Below are 17,744 nucleotides of genomic sequence, written 5' to 3' on the forward strand. Positions count from 1 at the left end.
TATCTCTCCTCCTCTCTAAATGCAGCCTCTTTCCTCCTCTTCCTCCCTTGCCTAACCTCCTCCTCTTCTTCTCTCTATTCCTCTCCACCCACTCCTTGTTTCTCCTACACTGTACATCCATAAAATCAATTTTGCACATGATTATGCTCAGCCACAGAATGGGATGGAGGTGCTATTTTTAGCCGGCTAAGGGAGGAGAGGGAGAGCAGGGAAGCGAGAGAGAAAAGGGGGTGGGGACAAGTCATTATTTTCGTGCTGTAGCTGTAGCTGGGGAGAGATTGGAGATCACCAGTTGGTTAGAGGCAGCTTGGTTGGAGATCCCCAGTTGGTTGGAGGCAGCTTGGCTAGAGGCAGCTTGGTCGGAGATCACCAGTTGGTTGGAGGCAGCTTGGCTAGAGGCAGCTTGGTCGGCAATCACCAGTTGGTTGGAGGCAGCTTGGCTAGAGGCAGCTTGGTCGGCGATCACCAGTTGGTTGGAGGCAGCTTGGCAAGAGGGTGAGAGAGGGGTGAGAGCAGGCAACGGAGACGAGCAAACGACACCACCTGAAAGACAGATAAGACACAGGTAAGAAGCTCTGCTATGTTCTACATAGAACAGGCAAAGCCAGACCCCTGGACTGATAGCTATACAAATCGATGGTACGTGCCCTGAGGAAATTAAATGGTTATATCAGAGCATGCATGGCCAAGCAATAACTACACTGGCATCTTCTGTTAAAATAGACACACTGATGCGCTATGGATTTTTGTTATATGTATACACATGTTTAAAATGTAATTAATTCAAGTATGTGGGATGTGTAAAGCAGATGTACGTCATTGGAGATGAGGTTATGTAATAGAGATTTGGTTTGTTATGCACTCAGTCCCCTGCCTAATGTGGGTTAGTAACACTGACTGGCTGTTCATTTTCCAGTCTGTCTTCTTGACCACTGTTCCTGAGACATAATGAGTTGTTCCTGAGACATAATGAGTTGTTCCTGAGACATAATGAGTTGTTCCTGAGACATAATGAGTTGTTCCTGAGACATAATGAGTTGTTCCTGAGAAAACATTAGGAGGATAGGAGGGAGGGGCATGATGGGTCCTAAAATGGAGAGCTGTGTCATGTTGCCCTCAAGAAAAGGAAAGGTGGTAGTGTAAGCCCACCCAAAGGTCATTTTTGAATTTTTGTTCTTACATATTTATTTGTGTGTGGGAATATATTTTTGTTGTTAGGTGGGTGGATTATGTGTGCGTGTGCAAGTGTGTGCCCACTTTGCTCTCCTATTGCATTGTAATATGAGCACACTCTGAGATGTGGTGAGGGAGAGGTTACCATGGAGACAGGCTCAGCACATCTTCCTGTAAACGATTGCACATACGCACTTTCAAAACGCATGTTACACTTTGCCTGTATTTTAATTTAGCCTCTATTCAATTAACTAGATGATAATTGATCATTCATGCCATAATTATCATGGCATTGTTTACATTTTACCAAATCCAAGCTTTACAAAAACAAAATCTCTCAATCATTCCGAGGCTCTTCCCAGAGACTGACCTGACCAGCCTCTCTCTCTCTCCTGTTTCCCAGGCATGCGTCCCCGCTCCAGACTCCTGGCTAAGAGGGGCCTACCCACCATCAGGGAGGGATATGAGGAGCTGGTCCAGGACATGAACCAGGCCAACAGCCTCCACCTCCCTCCCCATGGCCAGGTCCACTCCTCTCTGTCTACCCAGGACTACTTCCTGTCCATCTGTCAGCTCGCCCGCCCAACCTTCCCCCTGGCCCAACCTGACTGTGACATCCTCACTGTGGGCTCGATGGCCTCTCTGAGGCCCTGTCTGAGGCTGCACAGACTGAGGGACCCTGTGCCACTCTGTCAGCCTCTGATTTCCAACGTCAGCCACCACACACAGCTAGAGCAGGAGGAGGGTCAGAGTGAGTGTAGTGGCCCAGAGAGAGTGGTGGATGTCAGCTCAGGTCAGACCTCCAGTAGGGTTCTTGCCAGTGTCTCTGACCCCCTAGAGTTAATCTACGGTCATGGGGAGGCACTCCTCTTAGCTGCCTGTCGCGCCCCTGACTCACAGGGCTGTAAGGGTGAGGGGAGAGAGAGTGTGACCCAGCGTCGGCCACAACCCCCGCTACGCGCAGACAGTTTCTCACGCATGTGTTCCGCGCCTCTGACACAGCACAAAGGCAGCTGCCCTGAGCTCTGCCTGATGGACCCCTCTGACCAAGAGAAGCCAAACGCTGACCCTGCTCCACCACAGACATCTTCATCAGACCAGCAGAAACCTGATGCCTCCAGCCCACTCTCCTGGAGGTTCCAGAACGACTCAGACAGGGCCCCTGCTGGTGGGAGGGGGAAGTGCACTCGCTACATGGACAAACACACAATGGTATCACACTGGATCGCTGACTGTCGCTCGGCCTGGAGAGAAGCCAGAGTCAGGGTGTGCATGCTTCCTGCCATAGCAGAGATGTAGACACATAGATCAGGTACAACCCTGTTAAGCCCTGCTGAGTATTGTACATAATGGATCCTTGATGTACTATACTTCCCACTTGATTGGTATGTTTGGACAATGCAGGCCCATATTGCAACATCTTCTCCTCAATGAGTTTTCATGCCTGACCTTTTTTTTTTTTTTTACAGTTTGTAGTTTAAGACATATTGTAAACTAGCGTATGCCTCACAAAATATCACAGTCGGTGGAAAATTGATCATGCCTATAGAAGACATCAGCATTAGGGTAGCCTTTGGAATCCAGGCTTCTTACAGTAGTTGAACGAGACAGGATTTTGGAAGACTAGTATTTGGGTGAACAAAGATATGTGGAAAAGATGCTGAATTTTCTAAGAGGATTATGTACAAAGACCTATCATTAAAAAACATGACGGATTCTAATCTTTCCGGTGTAGCGAGTGAGTGATTCCATAACTATCGCACTCCGTTCTCTGCTAATGATAACTCTGGTCAAATCCCGTTGGCAGCTAAAACAGGAAAACCATTCTACTTTGAGTGTTTCATAACAAGTGAAATGGTACAGTGATAGAATCATAACTGAAGAAAATGTGATCCTAGAGCTAGTTCAGGCTCCCAATAGCAGAGTATTTAAACTCAGATTATTCCCAGTGGTTCTGAAAATGTCTCTTGTGATTTCCTCTTCCCTGTATGATATATGAGTTATGCAATGACAATGTAGGTGTGTGCAAAACTGATCAGTCTATTTCAATCTTCCACTTAATAAAGCCATGATGAAATAGTACAGATATTTTCAATCACATCATGTAATTCCCACTGAGTGAAACAGCATGTGAGATTGTTGTATTTGACTTTTTAATTGTGTGTTCTAATGGTCCTCCATGATGTACAATGTCTGTCAAAATATATCAATTGAAAGACAACAATATTATCATTGACTTGTAAATGGTTGAGAGTGCAATCATGCTCTCGAGTGGTGCAGTGGTCTAAGGCACTGTATTGCAGTGCTAGAGGCGTCACTACAGACCCTGGTTTGTTTCCAGGCTATGTCACAACCGGCCCGTAATCGGGAGTCCCATAGGGCGGCGCACAATTGGCCCAGCATTGTTCGGGTTAGGGGAGGGTTTGGCCGGGGGTGGTAGGCCGTCATTGTAAATAAGAATTTGTTCTTAACTGACTTGCCTGGTTAAAAAAAATAATTTGATCATGTATAGTATGGCTTTTGTACCTCTTTCCATTGTTGACCAGTAATCTAATAAATGATGTGTTTCACCCTGCCTGTGATTGTCAGTCAATATGCTCCAAAACATAGACCTTTGCACTTCTCTTAAATAATTCTCAATCTTTCCTTAAAATAAGTTGTTATTGGATTGTAGACATTGCAAAAAAATGCTTTGGGGGGGAAACCTTAAGTTTACAATGTTAATTAAGAACATGAAAACAAATGACAAGGACAAAATGATTGGCACCAAGGAGCTAATACTTGATTAAACAGTCTTTGGCGAAGATTAACTTGCTGCACCTTTCTACTGCCAATTTGGCCCACTCTCCAGCTGCAAACTGTTACATTTCTTCAGTGTTGAGTGGGGTCTTTCACTAACTGCTGTTTTCAGATCTTGCCATAGGTTTATGAGTCAGATCTGGACTCATCACTGATTCAGATCTGGACTCATCACTCCAGTGTTTATTCTCAAACCATTCCTGGGTGCTTTTAGATGTGTGTCTGAGTTGTCCTGCTGGAAGACACACAAACTTCAACACAGACAGATATGTTGGTCTCCAAAACACCTTGATAATCTGCTGATTTCACAATGTCTTGCACACCTTTAAGGCCCCCAGTACCAGAGGCAGCAAAGCAACCCCACAGCATTATCGAACTTCCCCCATGTTTGATTGTTGGGAGGGTGTTATTTTCTTTGAATGCTTATAGTGCTTCTAGCATTATACTGCAAGATAAACAACATGGGTGGTAGTTCAGTCCAGTATCTTCAGTGAGATTTATAGCATGGTAAATAACTGATGAGAATTTCCTAAAATTAACCAGGGACGTTATTTATATATAAAAAGAAAAGGAATTAGATTACAATGTATATAAAACGTAGTTTCAAGACCTCGTATGTGTAAGCCTTGTTATGGACATTGCTATCTGAATATCAACGGTATCAGTCCAATGGTAGATTTGTGCAAACATGTCACACAGTGCCCCTAGTGACAGGAGTCAGGACCTAACAATCAAATCAAATCAAATAAAATGGTATTGCATTTGCCACATGCGTCGAATACAGCATACTTCGATTTTACGGTCCACTTTGCTGGTTATGTTGTCGCGAGACTACACAAAACCACGTACCATCACTGTGCGGAATTTCCTTTATTCTTCACATAGGGAACTGGATATCATGGCCGAGATGTGTCTTTGGTGTTCTGTAACCTTTCCCATTGACATTGTAAGGTTACGGCTGTCTGCATCTTTAACGTGTCTGTTGTAAGCGGCGTGGGGCCTTTTTATCTGGTAAGTTTAAACTAAATTGTACGTGTTAGATCGTGTTTTTCACTCTATCGTCACCATTGTTGCGGTTACCCAGGCATCATGATCGCTCGCTAGCAAGCTGAGACTTCTCAATTACTCACTAGCTTGCTGTGGCTGGTCATCTGCTTCGTATAATGCAATTGAAAGTTTATTGTTGTAGTTCGGCATTAGATTTTATTTGACCAACAAACCGTTTTGGTCGCTCAGAACCGCTATTCTATTCCTCTCGATGTGTCAATTATCACCGTCTAACGTTACACCGTCTGACACGTAACGTAAAATCGATAAGAAATGATTAGATGATCCGATGAATGTAATTGTGTGCCATATTCACGGATATGAACTAGTGTTTATAAGGGGAAACGTAGTCATTTGCACAACTGAATGCTTTCAACCGAAATGTGTCTTCCGCATTTAACCCAACCCCTCTGAATCAGAGAGGCTGCATTAATCGACGCCCAGGGAACAATTGTTGTGGGGATGAAATGCCTTGCTCAAGGGCAGAACCTTGCCTGCTCGGGGATTCGAACAAGCAGCTTTTCAGTTACTGTCCCAACTCGCTATCTGCTAGATTACCAGTCACACATAACTATATAGCCGTATACTGTGCTGTTCTGACGATGTAGGCTATTATCTGCTGTAGTTTAGAGCTGTTGTTCTGAACATGGCCTCAGCCACAGACCACCTGTCTGACATGTCCTCTTCTTATTGCTGTATTTTGTTCTTTTCCAGCTTTCCAGGTCTGTACTCCTCCTCCTGTCCCACAATGCTTTATCAGCAGGCCTTAATGTCTGAGCCAGATAAACCCAGCCTATTGTAGCGGTCATTTTCCATTCAGCACTACACACATGGTTAGCATGGGCCTCTATATCAGGATGTTGGGGGGCCACAAAAAATTAGTACCGGTACGCACATCCATACACACACACAACCATTTTAGGCCCTGAGGCCCTAAGCGAAATTTTGTTGCCCCCCCCACCTTGCGAGCAAAATATTTTAACAGACCTGCAATTCTACACATTTTTGCCATGGGTTGTAGAGAAAAGATTGCAGATCTAAAGCAAGTTTTCTGCAATTCTACACATTTTGCCATCTGGCGGTGAGAAGACTTTGCAGTTTAATGTAATTCTATTAATTATGCCATTGGGCAGAGAGAAAAATGGGACATTTTACTGCTAATATCCTGCAATTCTACACATTTTGCGAATGGGGGGGGGGCGGGCGGGGGAATTGATCAGCGGGCCTAAAGGAGGTCGGATCACCAGTTGCCCATCTCTGCTCTATAGCATTGAACTAGCCTACATTTCAGGTCGTGTTCTGTAGTGAAGACTTCGACCTCCCTGGCACATTTGTCCAGACTGCTTTCTCAAATAGCACGGAAGAATGGAACACTAAAACAGAACACAACACCATATCAGCTGCCAAGTAGCAAAATATTGACTCACCCCAGCGGCGCAATGCTGTTAATAACAAGCTGTTACCCTTGTTTTGACTAAGGCTGTCAATAAACGAGCTGTTACCCTTGTTTTGACTAAGGCTGTCAATAAACAAGCTGTTACCCATGTTTTGACTAAGGCTGTCAATAAACGAGCTGTTACCCTTGTTTTGACTAAGGCTGTCAATAAACAAGCTGTTACCCTTGTTTTGACTAAGGCCGTCAATAAACGAGCTGTTACCCTTGTTTTGACTAAGGCCGTCAATAAACGAGCTGTTACCCTTGTTTTGACTAAGGTTGCTTGCTGTCATTGGCCACTGACTCCAGCATGCACCTGGAAGTTTTCCCATGATTATCTGATATTGTTTCTTTGAAATGAGCATGTACACTGTACATTTTAATTACATATAAAATAGTGATTTAAAAAAGGTTTTTCTGGGTTGTTGAAATTTGATATTCTCTTCCTCCCCCGAAGGTCCAGTCCAATCTTTTGTCAGGTTGGATTCATCTGAACACTACCTCATTGTCAGCCATAAGAGTCAGCCTTCTGAAACAATGTCCAGGTCAGGAGATATACCAGGTAGGGCTGGGGGGCAGTGAGAGTGGGCATTACAGTGTTGTGTACTTGTTTTTAAATTGTGATGTTATATGTAAACATATGCTTCCAACACATATAGCTCATCATTTAATCTATTTCAAGACCATTTTGAGTAATTTTTAGAGTTTTAATGCTTCAGCGTTCCCCCCTCAGCCCTGGAGTCTGGGACCTCAGAGGGGCTCCTGGGAGGCATGTCTCTACCTGTTGGCATGACCCGCCGTGCCTTGAGCTATGATGACAACATGGAGGCACCCATGTCGCCGCCTCCCTCTGATATCAACATCAACAACCTGTGGGCGAAGAGGCCCGTCGTCCCACCCAGGAGGTTTCGTCACCAGGCTGAGGTAGATGCCACACTTCCACTGCTCTCCAGCCTCACAGTTCAGATGGTGCTGTGTCTGTCTGTCAGTGGAGGCTGCTGAGCGGTTGATGGCTCGTAATGGGTGGAACAGAGCGAAATGGAATGGCATCAAACACATGGAAACCATTAGTTTGCTGTATTTGCTATCATTCCACTGATTCCGCTCCAGCCATTACCGCGAGCCTGTTCTCCCCAATTAAGGTGCCACCAAACTCCTGTGCCGTCAGTATTCGTAAAGCATCTCGGGGTAGGAGTGTTGATCTAGAATCAGGTCCCCCGTCTATGTAAACGGATTCATTAGATCTATAAAAAAAACTGATACTACATCAGCCCTCATACTCTGACACGCTGATGTGTGTATGTAATGCCATTCTACTAGGCTATGTTCAGATCCTGTTGTATTGCTGCATTACTATAGTTAATAAGTACTGTACATACAGTGCATTCGGCAAGTATTCAGACCCCTTGACTTTTTCCACATTTTGTTACGTTACAGCCTTATTCTGTAATGAATTAAATTGTTTTTTCCCCCCCTCAATCTACACACAATACCCAATAATGATAAAGCAAAAACAGGTTTTTAGATATGTTTGCAAATGTATAAAATAAAAAAAACTGATAACATTTACATAAGTATTCAGATCCTTTACTCAGTACTTTGTTGAAGCACATTTGGCAGCGATTGCATCCTCGAGTCTTCTTGGGTATTACACTAAAAGCTTGGCACACCTGTATTTGGGAGTTTCTCTCAAGCTCTGTCAGGTTGGATGGGGTGCGTCGCTGCACAGCTGTTTTCAGGTCTCTCCAGAGATGTTCAAGTCTGGGCTCTGGCTGGGCCACTCAAGGACATTCAGAGACTTGTCCCGAAGCCACTCCTACATTGTCTTGGCTCTGTGCTTAGGGTTGTTGTCCTGTTGGAAGTTGAACCTTCACCCCAGTCTGAGGTCCTGAGCGCTCCGGAGAAGGTTTTCATCAAGGATCTCTGTACTTTTCTACGATTTCCCTCGATCCTGACTAGTCTCCCAGTCCCTGCTGAAAAACAACCCTACAGCATGATGCTGCCACCACCATGCTTCACCGTAGGGATGGTGCCAGGTTTCCTCCAGACGTGACGCTTGGCATTCAGGCCAAGGAGTTCAATCTTGGTTTCATCAGACCAGAGAATCTTGTTTCTCATGGTCTGAGAGTCCTTAAGGTGACTTTTGGCAAACTCCAAGCGGGCTGTCATGTGCCTTTTTACTGAGGAGTGGCTTCCGTCTGGCTGCTCTACCATAAAGGCCTGATTGGTGGAGTGCTGCAGAGATGGTAGTCCTTCTAGAAGGTTCTCCCATCTCCCCGGAGGAACTCTAGAGCTCTGTCAGAGTGACCATCGGGTTCTTGGTCAACTCCCTGATCAAGGCCCTTCTCCCCCGATTGCTCAGTTTGGCCGTGTGGCCAGCTCTAGGAAGAATCTTGGTGGTTCCAAACTTCTTCCATTTAAGAATGATGGAGGCCACTGTGTTCTTGGGGACCATCAATGCTGCAGAAATGTTTTGGTACCCTTCCCCAGATCTGTGCCTTGACACAATCCTCTCTCAGAGCTCTAAGGACAATTCCTTCAACCTCATGGCTTGGTTTTTGCTCTGACATGCACTGTCAACTGTGGTACCTTATATAGACAACTGTGTGCCTTTTTTCTAAATCATGTCCAATGAATTAAATTTACCACAGGTGGACTCAAATCAAGTTGTTGTAGAAACATCACAAGGATGATCAATTGAAACAGGATGCACCTGAGCTCAAATTCGAGTCTCCTAGCAAAGGGTTTGAATACTTATGCAAAAAAGGTATTTCGGTAAAAAAAATTATACATTTAAAAAATGTCAAAACCTATGTGCACTTTGTCATTATTGGGTATTGTGTGTAGATGAGGGGGAAAAAAATATTTTGTCAATTTTAGAATAAAGTTGTACTGTAACAAAATGTGAATGGGCAAGACAAAAAAGTAAATGCCTTTGAATGGGGTAGGGTCATAGGTGCCAGGTGCACCGGTTTGTGTCAAGAACAGCAACGCTGCAGGGTTTTTCATGCTCAACAGTTTTATGTGTGTATCAAGAATGGTCCACCACCCAAAGGACATCCAGCCAACTTGACACAACTGTGGGAAGCATTGGCGTCAACATGGGCCAGCATCGCTGTGGAACGCTTTCGACACCTTGTAGAGTCCACGCCTGACAAATTTAAGCTGTAGTGGTGGGGGAGTGCAGTTCAATATTAGGAAGGTGTTAATGTTTTTTTTTTTACTCTGTGTCTATGACCCCAGGTGTACCTATTCATGCAAATGCTCCTCTAACTGCCTCTGTGATCCATTGGTGTGTTTTTTTTCCCCCATCTTTTTTCCTCATTTTTAAAGGAGGATGAATCTGGAATTACCCTAACCCACGCTGCGACTTTTGACCCTGGCCACAGGCCAAATATGCCTGTCGTGGTGAAGGCCAAAGCCTCCTCCGTCATCATCAACTCTCTGATGACCAGTAAGACTTTACCATGATGGTTACTATATTGTTAGTGTATCAACCTCAGCATGACCTATTCCAATCCTGCTGCTCATTAATGGAACACTGATTAGCTTTTATTTTGATTGTAATCAAGCTCGTATTGGATAACGTTAGTCTGTCTGTCTCCTCAGCGGAGAAACACGTCCTCCTTTAATACAGTATGTTGTCTGTTTTTTCCAGAGCAAACCCAGGACAGCATGTACAGGTTTGAGCAGCAGGCTGGGCTGAGAGACACTGGGTACACCCCCCATAAGGGCCTCACTGCTGAGGAGACCCGCCACCACCACCGCATGCCTGAGTCATTCCAAGTGGGCTTTATTTTATTGCTTACCGAGGCACAACTTTATTTTCCGGGAGTCAGATAATTATTAACAGAAATATACATCCATATTTTTATTAAATGTATTTTCCTTCATGATAGGTTTGATAAAGCATCAACAAAGTGAAATCAGTGAATCCTCAAAATCTCAGTTAGCAATCTATGTCAAGGAGGAGTGATTCATAAGGTTTTACTGTTAATAATATTCATCACACTGTTCTTTTTTCCTTGATGTATTGTCTGTAGAAAATGAACATTCCAAGTGTGGATATGGGAGCTGGACATGAGGACAAGCAAACATCATCTGCTCAGTCCACCCCTAATAGCACTCCTCAGAGCTCACCGAAACAGAACCGCAGGTAAGTTCAACCATGTCCTCGTTACCATTTGTTAACTTCTATGGGCTACGTGGGACACTAGCCACCTGCGGGACACAGCCAGTGAAATATCAGGGCAGCAAATTCAAAACAACAAAATCTCATAATTCAAATTTCTCAAACATACAACTATTTTACACCATTTTAAAGATACACTTGTCCTTAATCCAACCACATTGTCCGATTTCAAAAAGGCTTTACAGCGAAAGCATAAAGTTAGATTATGTTAGGACAGTGCCAACACAAGAAAAACCACACAGACATTTTCCAAGCTGGAGAGGGGTCACAAAAACCAGAAATACAGCTAAAATTAAGCACTAACCTTTGACGATCTTCATCAGATGACACTCCTAGGACTCAATGTTACACAATACATGTATGTTTTGTTCGATAAAGTTCATATTTATATCCAAAAAACCCATTTTACATTGGCGCGTGATGTTCCGAAAATATTTTGCCTCCAAAACTGCCGGTGAATCAGCACAATTTACAAAAATACTCATCATAAACGTTGATAAAATATTAAACTGTTATTCAAAGAATTGTAGATAAGCATCTGTTTAATGCAACCGCTGTGACAGATTTCAAAAAAGCTTCACGGGGAAAGCACACTTTGCAATAATCTGAGTACGGCGCTCAGAAAAATACATCAGGCAATACAGATACCCGCCATTTTGGAGTCATCTAAAATCATAAATAGCATTATAAATATTCACTTACCTTTGATCTTCATCAGAAGGCACTTCCAGGAATCCCAGGTCCACAATAAATGTTGTTTTGTTCGATAAAGTCCATAATTTATGTCCAAATACCTCCTTGTTGTTTGCGCGTTCAGTAAGCTACTCCAAATGAAGGAAGCGCGGCAAAAATTTCACGACGTAAAGTCAAAAAAAGTACTATTTACGTTCGTAGAAACATGTCAAACGTTGTATAGCATCAATCTTTAGGGCCTTTTTAACATAAAACTTCAATAATATTCCAACCGGACGATTCCAATGTCTTGAAAAACGTTATGGAACACAGCTACCTCATCACGTGAACCTGCGCCAATGAACTCATGTCATTTTCTGAGTCACCAACTTTCCGGCCTTCTTGTTCGCCCTCTGTTCACTGCAAAAGCCTGAAACAAGGTTCTAAAGACTGTTGACATCTAGTGGAAGCCTTAGGAAGTGCAAAATGAACCCTAAGTCACTGTGTGTTAGATAGGCAATGACTTGAAAAGACTACAAGCATCAGATTTCCCACTTCCTGGTTGGATTTTTCTCAGGTTTTTGCCTGCCAAATGAGTTCTGTTATACTCACAGACATCATTCAAACAGTTTTAGAAACTTCAGAGTGTTTTCTCTCCCACTCTACTAATAATATGCAAATATTTGACTCTGGGCCCGAGTATTAGGCAGTTTACTCTGGGCACGTTTTTATGCCCCCTATACCTTGACAGGTTAAGACACTAACAGCTGACAGACGGTAGGCAATTAAGGTCACAGTTATGAAAACTTAGGACACGAAAGAGGCCTTTCTACTGACTCTGAAAACCACCAAAAGAAAGATGCCCAGGGTCCCTGCTCATCTGCGTGAATGTGCCTTAGGCATGCTGCAAGGAGGCATGAGGACTGCAGATGTGGCCAGGGCAATAAATTGCAATGTCTGTACTGTGAGATGCCTAAGACAGTGCTGCAGGGAGACAGTAGCTGATCATCCTCGCAGTGGCAGACCACATGTAACAACACCTGCACAGGATCGGTACATCCGAACATCACACCTGCGGGACAGGTACAGCATGGCAACAACAACTGCCCGAGTTACACCAGGAACACACAATCCCTCAATCAGTGCTCAGACTGTCCACAATAGGCTGAGAGAGGCTGGACTGAGGGCTTGTAGGCCTGTTGTAAGATAGGTCCTCACCAGACATCACCGGCAACAACGTCGCTTATGGGCACAAACCCACCATTGCTGGACCAGACGGGACTGGCAAAAAGTGCTCTTCACTGACAAGTTGTGGTTTTGTCTCACCAGGGGTGATGGTCGGATTCACATTTATCGTCAAAGGAATTAGCGTTACACCGAGGCCTGTACTCTGGAGCGGGATAGATTTGAAGGTGGAGGGTCCGTCATGGTCTGGGGCGGTGTGTCACAGCATCATCGGACTGAGCTTGTTGTCATTGCAGACAATCTCAATGCTGTGCGTTACAGGGAAGACATCCTCCTCCCTCATGTGGTACCCTTCCTGCAAGCTCATCCTGAAATGACCCTCCAGCATGACAATGCCACCAGCCATACTGCTCGTTCTGTGCGTGATTTCCTGCAAGACGGGAATGTCTGTGTTCTGCCATGGCCAGTGAAGAGCCCGGATCTCAATCCCATTGAGCACGTCTGGGACCTGTTGGATCGGAGGGGGAGTGCTAAGGCCATTCCCCCAGAAATGTCCAGGAACTTGCAGGTGCCTTGTTGGAAGAGTGCGGTAACATCTCACAGCAAGAACTGGCAAATCTGTTGCAGTCCATGAGGAGGAGATGCACAGCAGTACTTAATGCAGCTGGTGGCCACACCAGATACTGACTGTTACTTTTGATTTTGAGCCCCCCCCCCCCTTGTTCAGGGACACATTATTCAATTTCTGTTAGTCACATGTCTGTTGAATCTTATGTTCATACAAATATTTACACATGTTAAGTTTGCTGAAAATAAACGCAGTTGACAGTGAGAGGTTGTTTCTTTTTTTGCCTAGTTTACATGTGCCCTTACCCACCTTATCTAAATGAGCATGAGTATGATGCCTATTCAGCGGCCACTGTAAAGTGGTTGACCATCTGGTATTTCTCTGTGTTCCTGGCAGGGGCTGGTTATCCAGCCAGAGCTCGACAGCATCTGTCAGTAGCTCTGACCTCAGTACCAGCTCTAACACCAGTGTGGATATGGGTGCTGGTGAGGGGGGAGGAGCAGTCGAACGCTGGGCTATCTTTGGACCACGTCCGGTTGTTCAGAAATCCACTACCGACCCAGGTACTGACCCCATGATTTGGGGAGGATGATATTTTACATGTTTTCATTTTGCTTCCTCTAAACTGTAATCCTGTTGGTAGATTGGCTCAATGTTCTTTGATGTGAATTACACATTAATAAGATTGTTTTTACATGGTCGTGTACAAAATCGGTACACTTGATTTTCATTGTGTAGCAGACATCCTTATTTATGGTGAATTTGTGCATTTAACAAATTCTGAGATGTTTGAGTTTCAGTCATGTTGTCATTGTTCTCCTGTCTAAGACCACTCCTGTGTATTCTCTCCAGGTGGTTTTGCTCTCCAGTCATACCGCGGGGCCCAGAAGCCTACCCCCATGGAGGTGATGAAGGCTCAGGCCACTCGGCTGGCTCATGACCCTGCTGTTAACCAACAGGCCCCTCCCAAGATGGAGATCCCCACCATGGAGAGCAGTAGACCGTCAGCACGGCCGCACAAACTCAAACCTCGAGACATAAATATCCTCACACCCTCAGGTTTCTGAGATGTACCATGTTGTCACTTCTCCTTCATTTTGTAGCTACTAGTCTAGTCTACCATCTAGTCCAAGGCTCTCCAACTCTGTTCCTGGAGAGCTACCCTCCTGTAGGTTTTTACTCCAACCCTGTTCCTGGAGAGCTACCCTCCTGTAGGTTTTTACTCCAACCCTGTTCCTGGAGATCTACTCTCCTGTAGGTTTTCACTCCAACCCTGTTCCTGGAGAGCTACCCTTCTGTAGGTTTTTACTCCAACCCTGTTCCTGGAGAGCTACCCTCCTGTAGGTTTTTACTCCAACCCTGTTCCTGGAGATCTACTCTCCTGTAGGTTTTCACTCCAACCCTGTTCCTGGAGAGCTACCCTTCTGTAGGTTTTTACTCCAACCCTGTTCCTGGAGAGCTACCCTCCTGTAGGTTTTTACTCCAACCCTGTTCCTGGAGAGCTACTCTCCTGTAGGTTTTCACTCCAACCCCAGTTGTTACTAACCTGATTCAGCTTAACATCCAGCTCATTATTGGAATCAGGACAGTAGTGCTCCAGGAACAGGGTTGGAGAGCCCTGGTCTAGTCTCTCCCCACTTCTATTATTTAACACCCTTGTTTTGCCTCAGCCATTTGCCGTGTAATAGAACCGTGTATATTTACTTTGTATGTATGGTCCGACTGTGAAGATGTTCTGATGCATGGTGTTGCAAAGTGTAACTCTCTCACTGTTTTGACAAAGACTGTAAGTCACACTGTGTTCATGGTTTGGTCATTCAGTTGGCTTGTGAATCTCATTCAGAAGTACACTATCACTAGCTTTTCATTGTCTGCAGATTTCTGTTAGATGTAATGATTCACATTTGTCATGTCTCCATGTTTTTTTTTTCTTCGTGTATCCGCATTCCTGCTGTCAAGTCGACCGTTTTGAAGTTGAAACACTGTCAGTAAAACCCTGCAACAGAATGTTAATGACATGTTGCATATTAATCAGAGAACTGTTATTATTTGACTGACCCTGTTCAGGTATTTTCACTTTTTTAAATATTTTTTTTATATATATATAGAGAAAAGATCATATATATATACCTCACCTGTGGTCTTTGTTGTAAATATCTGATTAAAAAACAATGCTAACAACAATCAAAAAAGTATGGTTCCATCTTCCAGAATTTGACTGAACCATCAACCTTCCAGAAACAGTGGAAAGACAGTCAGCACTGCAGAGGTCAAAGAACCTGCCGGGGAAGGATGGATTTTCATTGGGATTTAGAAATTTAACTGTTGGTAAATTTCATAACCGTACCTAGGGCAAGATTAGTTACTGATTGACAGGAATAGAAACCTGCCGCTGTTGCACTGTGAGGTGATGGTCATGTCTTCAGCAGATACTAACTATCGCCAGTAGGTGGAATCCCCCTCTTTGTGACACCATCTGCACTGTGGCTGGACAACTCACAGGCTGCAGTGCTGGGATTTCATTTAACCCTGTACAGTATTGCTATGTCAGCCTATATCTGTGCCCCTGACTGATATACTGCCCTGTGAGATTCCCTCACATTTACACTTGTTAATGAAGCCGGTGAATATCAATAGCTCAGTTGTTCATGTAAAACATATAGGCACAAACAGAGCCAGTCAGCTGATATCCCCTCCATGCTTTAACATAATGGGTTTCCTCAGCCCCCCATGGCTTCATTCAAAGCCACCCTTCTTATTGCCACAGGCACAACCCATGCCTTCCAGTAATCATTCCCCTGCCCCCACCAAATCTCTCCCAGAGTGACTGCATAGCATGTCATTTCCTACACCTACGCGGTGGGCCCTATGGGATGTCTGGTGTTGATCTGGAGACAGCGGTCCACCCTCGCCTCGGCCTGCTGCCCAGCCAGTGACTGAGCATTCTGCTCTCTGACTTGCTGTTTGTTATGGAGCAAAAACTCTGTGGGCCACACCAAGATATCTGGGGGAGAAGGCGAGCATAGTAAAATCTACACAAAGGAACTCTCGCCCTCACTCTTGATGCAACAAGTAACATTTTTCTATTGGCTGTCACTTGGAATCAAAGGCTTTTATGACGCAGTGGCTATTACCTTTATCTTCAAGAATCTCTTCTAGACCACGCACTCTAGCACAATGTTAAGCAATAGTTGGAATTGTCAGTTTAGGTGGGGACGTCAGCTCACCACTGAGACAATTGATGGAAGACTGAAATCCCCATGGGAAGGGTTTCCCTTTCATAATAAAAATATATGTTCTTTAGCAGCTTTGATCCAAAGTGACTAACAGTCATGTTTCATTGCTATATTTATGGTCAGTGATGAAATTACTTTATCAGCTACAATATAAATACACACAGCTCAACAACACACTCACACAACAAACACAACATACTCACACAGCACACTCACCAACACACTCACACAACACAATCACACAACACACTCACCAACACACTCACAAAACACTCACACAACACCCTCACCAACACCCTCAACACACACACTCAACACATTCACACAACACACTCAACACACTCACCCACACAACACAATCACACAACACACTCAACAACACACTCACACAAAACACTCACCAACACACTCGCACAACACACTCAACAACACACACCAACACACACACCAACACACTCACCAACACACACACCAACACACTCACACAACACACTCAACAACACACTCAACAACACACTCACCAACACACTCAACAACACACTCACACAACACACTCAACAACACACTCAACACACTCACCAACACACTCAACACACTAAACAACACACTCAACACACTCAACAACACACTCAACAACACACTCACACAACACACTCAACAACACACTCAACAACACACTCAACACACTCAACACACTAAACAACACACTCAACACACTCAACAACACACTCAACAACACACTCACCAACACACTCAACAACACACTCACCAACACACTCACCAAAACACTCAACAACACACTCGCACAACACACTTACACAACACACTCACCAAACACACTCAACAACACACTCACACAACACACTCACACAACACACTCACACAACACACTCACTAACACACTCACACAACACACTCAACAACACACTCACACAACAACACACTTAACACACTCACCAAACACTCACCAACACACTCAACAACACACTCACACAACACACTCACCAACACATTCACCAACACACTCAACAACACACTCACACAACACACTCAACAACACACTCAACAACACACTCAACAACACACTCAAAACACTCACCAACACACTCAACACACTAAACAACACACTCAACACACTCAACAACACACTCACCAACACACTCAACACACTAAACAACACACTCAACACACTCACCAACACACTCAACACACTAAACAACACACTCAACACACTCAACAACACACTCAACACACTCAACAACACACTCAACAACACACTCAACAACACACTCACACAACACACTTACACAACACACTCACCAAACACATTCAACAACACACTCACACAACACACTCACCAACACACTCACACAACACACTCAACAACACACTCACACAACACACTCACACTTAACACACTCACCAAACACTCAACAA

At 44.4% G+C, this 17,744-nt stretch overlaps 2 protein-coding genes across 3 annotated transcripts; both read left to right on the forward strand.

Annotated features, from left to right (window-relative positions):
• The first annotated feature begins 236 nt into the window (after positions 1-236).
• LOC106563755 (uncharacterized) lies at positions 237-3,743 on the forward strand. The gene is made up of 2 exons (XM_014129596.2): positions 237-565; positions 1,577-3,743. The coding sequence occupies exon 2, from the start codon at positions 1,579-1,581 to the stop codon at positions 2,470-2,472; it is 894 nt and encodes a 297-aa protein (XP_013985071.1). The 5' UTR covers positions 237-565; positions 1,577-1,578; the 3' UTR covers positions 2,473-3,743.
• Positions 3,744-4,738: 995 nt separating this feature from the next.
• kiaa1191 (KIAA1191 ortholog) lies at positions 4,739-15,110 on the forward strand. Of its 2 annotated transcripts, XM_014129597.2 has the most exons (8): positions 4,739-4,983; positions 6,912-7,016; positions 7,188-7,378; positions 9,788-9,908; positions 10,113-10,240; positions 10,498-10,610; positions 13,468-13,634; positions 13,924-15,110. In XM_014129597.2, the coding sequence occupies exons 2-8, from the start codon at positions 6,992-6,994 to the stop codon at positions 14,136-14,138; spliced, it is 960 nt and encodes a 319-aa protein (XP_013985072.1). In that variant the 5' UTR covers positions 4,739-4,983; positions 6,912-6,991; the 3' UTR covers positions 14,139-15,110. The 2 variants fall into 2 exon arrangements, with proteins under 2 accessions (XP_013985072.1, XP_013985073.1); XM_014129598.2 differs by lacking the exon at positions 4,739-4,983 and having other exon boundaries at positions 7,174-7,378.
• Positions 15,111-17,744: the final 2,634 nt, after the last annotated feature.

The sequence above is a fragment of the Salmo salar genome, chromosome ssa11, assembly GCF_905237065.1.
Source record: "Salmo salar chromosome ssa11, Ssal_v3.1, whole genome shotgun sequence".
NCBI lineage: Eukaryota > Metazoa > Chordata > Actinopteri > Salmoniformes > Salmonidae > Salmo > Salmo salar.

Bases quoted from the DNA above. Each gene is read 5' to 3' on its own strand.
- LOC106563755 (XM_014129596.2), top strand. From the start codon at position 1,579: ATGCGTCCCCGCTCCAGACTCCTGGCTAAGAGGGGCCTACCCACCATC.
- kiaa1191 (XM_014129597.2), top strand. From the start codon at position 6,992: ATGTCCAGGTCAGGAGATATACCAG. The intron at 10,241-10,497 runs GTGGGCTTTATT...TATTGTCTGTAG, and splicing joins GCATGCCTGAGTCATTCCAA to AAAATGAACATTCCAAGTGT. The intron at 13,635-13,923 runs GTACTGACCCCA...TATTCTCTCCAG, and splicing joins GAAATCCACTACCGACCCAG to GTGGTTTTGCTCTCCAGTCA.